The sequence below is a fragment of the Frankliniella occidentalis genome, unplaced genomic scaffold (genome assembly GCF_000697945.3).
Source record: "Frankliniella occidentalis isolate FOCC.00 unplaced genomic scaffold, Focc_3.1 Scaffold4094, whole genome shotgun sequence".
NCBI lineage: Eukaryota > Metazoa > Arthropoda > Insecta > Thysanoptera > Thripidae > Frankliniella > Frankliniella occidentalis.
Genome location: NW_026271142.1, coordinates 69 through 1,081, shown reverse-complemented (window position 1 = coordinate 1,081; position 1,013 = coordinate 69). Strand labels below are relative to the sequence as shown.

At 52.0% G+C, this 1,013-nt stretch overlaps 1 protein-coding gene across 1 annotated transcript; it reads left to right on the top strand.

Moving 5' to 3' along the window:
• Positions 1-20: 20 nt before the first annotated feature.
• On the top strand, positions 21-751 carry LOC127752112 (uncharacterized; the record flags this gene model as incomplete). The annotated part of the gene is made up of 1 exon (XM_052276724.1): positions 21-751. A coding segment is annotated over one exon (731 nt), but the record flags the coding sequence as incomplete, so codon positions are not given.
• Between the last annotated feature and the right edge of the window lie 262 nt (positions 752-1,013).

Here is a 1,013-nt window from a genome sequence, read left to right as displayed (position 1 = left end):
ACCATGTTTTAATCTTTCAGTGGAGATGAGAGCGAGAGCGATTCAGCCACGGAGCTCGAGGATGAACCGGGCTCTGGCGACGAGGACATTCTCTTCCCAAGTCTCGGCGAGATTGACTTCGTCCAAGATGAGGACGGAGAGCAAGCTGCGGAGCCGGCTGACGCTGACGTTTGCGAGCAGTGTCTCGCCATCAAGCACGGCGTGCAGTTCAGTGGCGTGGTATACGTGCCCTGCGCAGCACACACTCTACAGCTGGCAGTGGACGAGGCGGTCAACGTTCCAGCGGTGCAGTCGGCGATCAAGAGAGCGCAGCGCCTAGCAAAGAAGCTCCGGACTCATCACTACTCCGTGCAGGTGAAGAGGAAGGGCTTTACCAAGGCGGTTCTTTCAAATGACACCCGCTGGGGGTCGACCTACGCCATGATGGAATCACTCATTAAACTACAACCGGCCATAGAAGAAATTTGTGAAGAGGAGGAGGCTGCAAAGGCTGCATTGGCTGCATCCAAAAAGCGCAAGAAGACAGACAAGAAGAACAAAAAGAAGAGCAAGACAGGCAAGAGCAAAAAGAATAGCAAGACAGACGAGCACACAGAGAATAGCAAAGGCAACGAAGGCAAACGCAAGAAAAAAGAGAGAGCCCTTCCTAATTTGTCACCGTACCAGTGGCGACAGATTGTTGCCTACTGTACTGCCTTGGAGCCCGCTGCCATGACCACCAAGAAACTACAGGCGGCTGACCTCACCGCAGGTCAGTTTTACGGCGAATGGAAGGCTTGCCTGCTTCGGACTGAAAAGGTGGGAACACTCCTAGCCAGGCGCGTTGTCAATGCTATGAAGAATAGAGAGACGGCCATCATAGATTGTGACGTTTTCTTGCCTGCGGTCTTTATGGACCCACGTTACAAGTGCCTTCTAACGGCCGAAGAAAGAAAAAAGGCAATGAAATACCTTCAAGACCTATCAGTGAGGCTCGATAACGTTAGTGCTTTAGAGGGAGAAACTGAAAATTC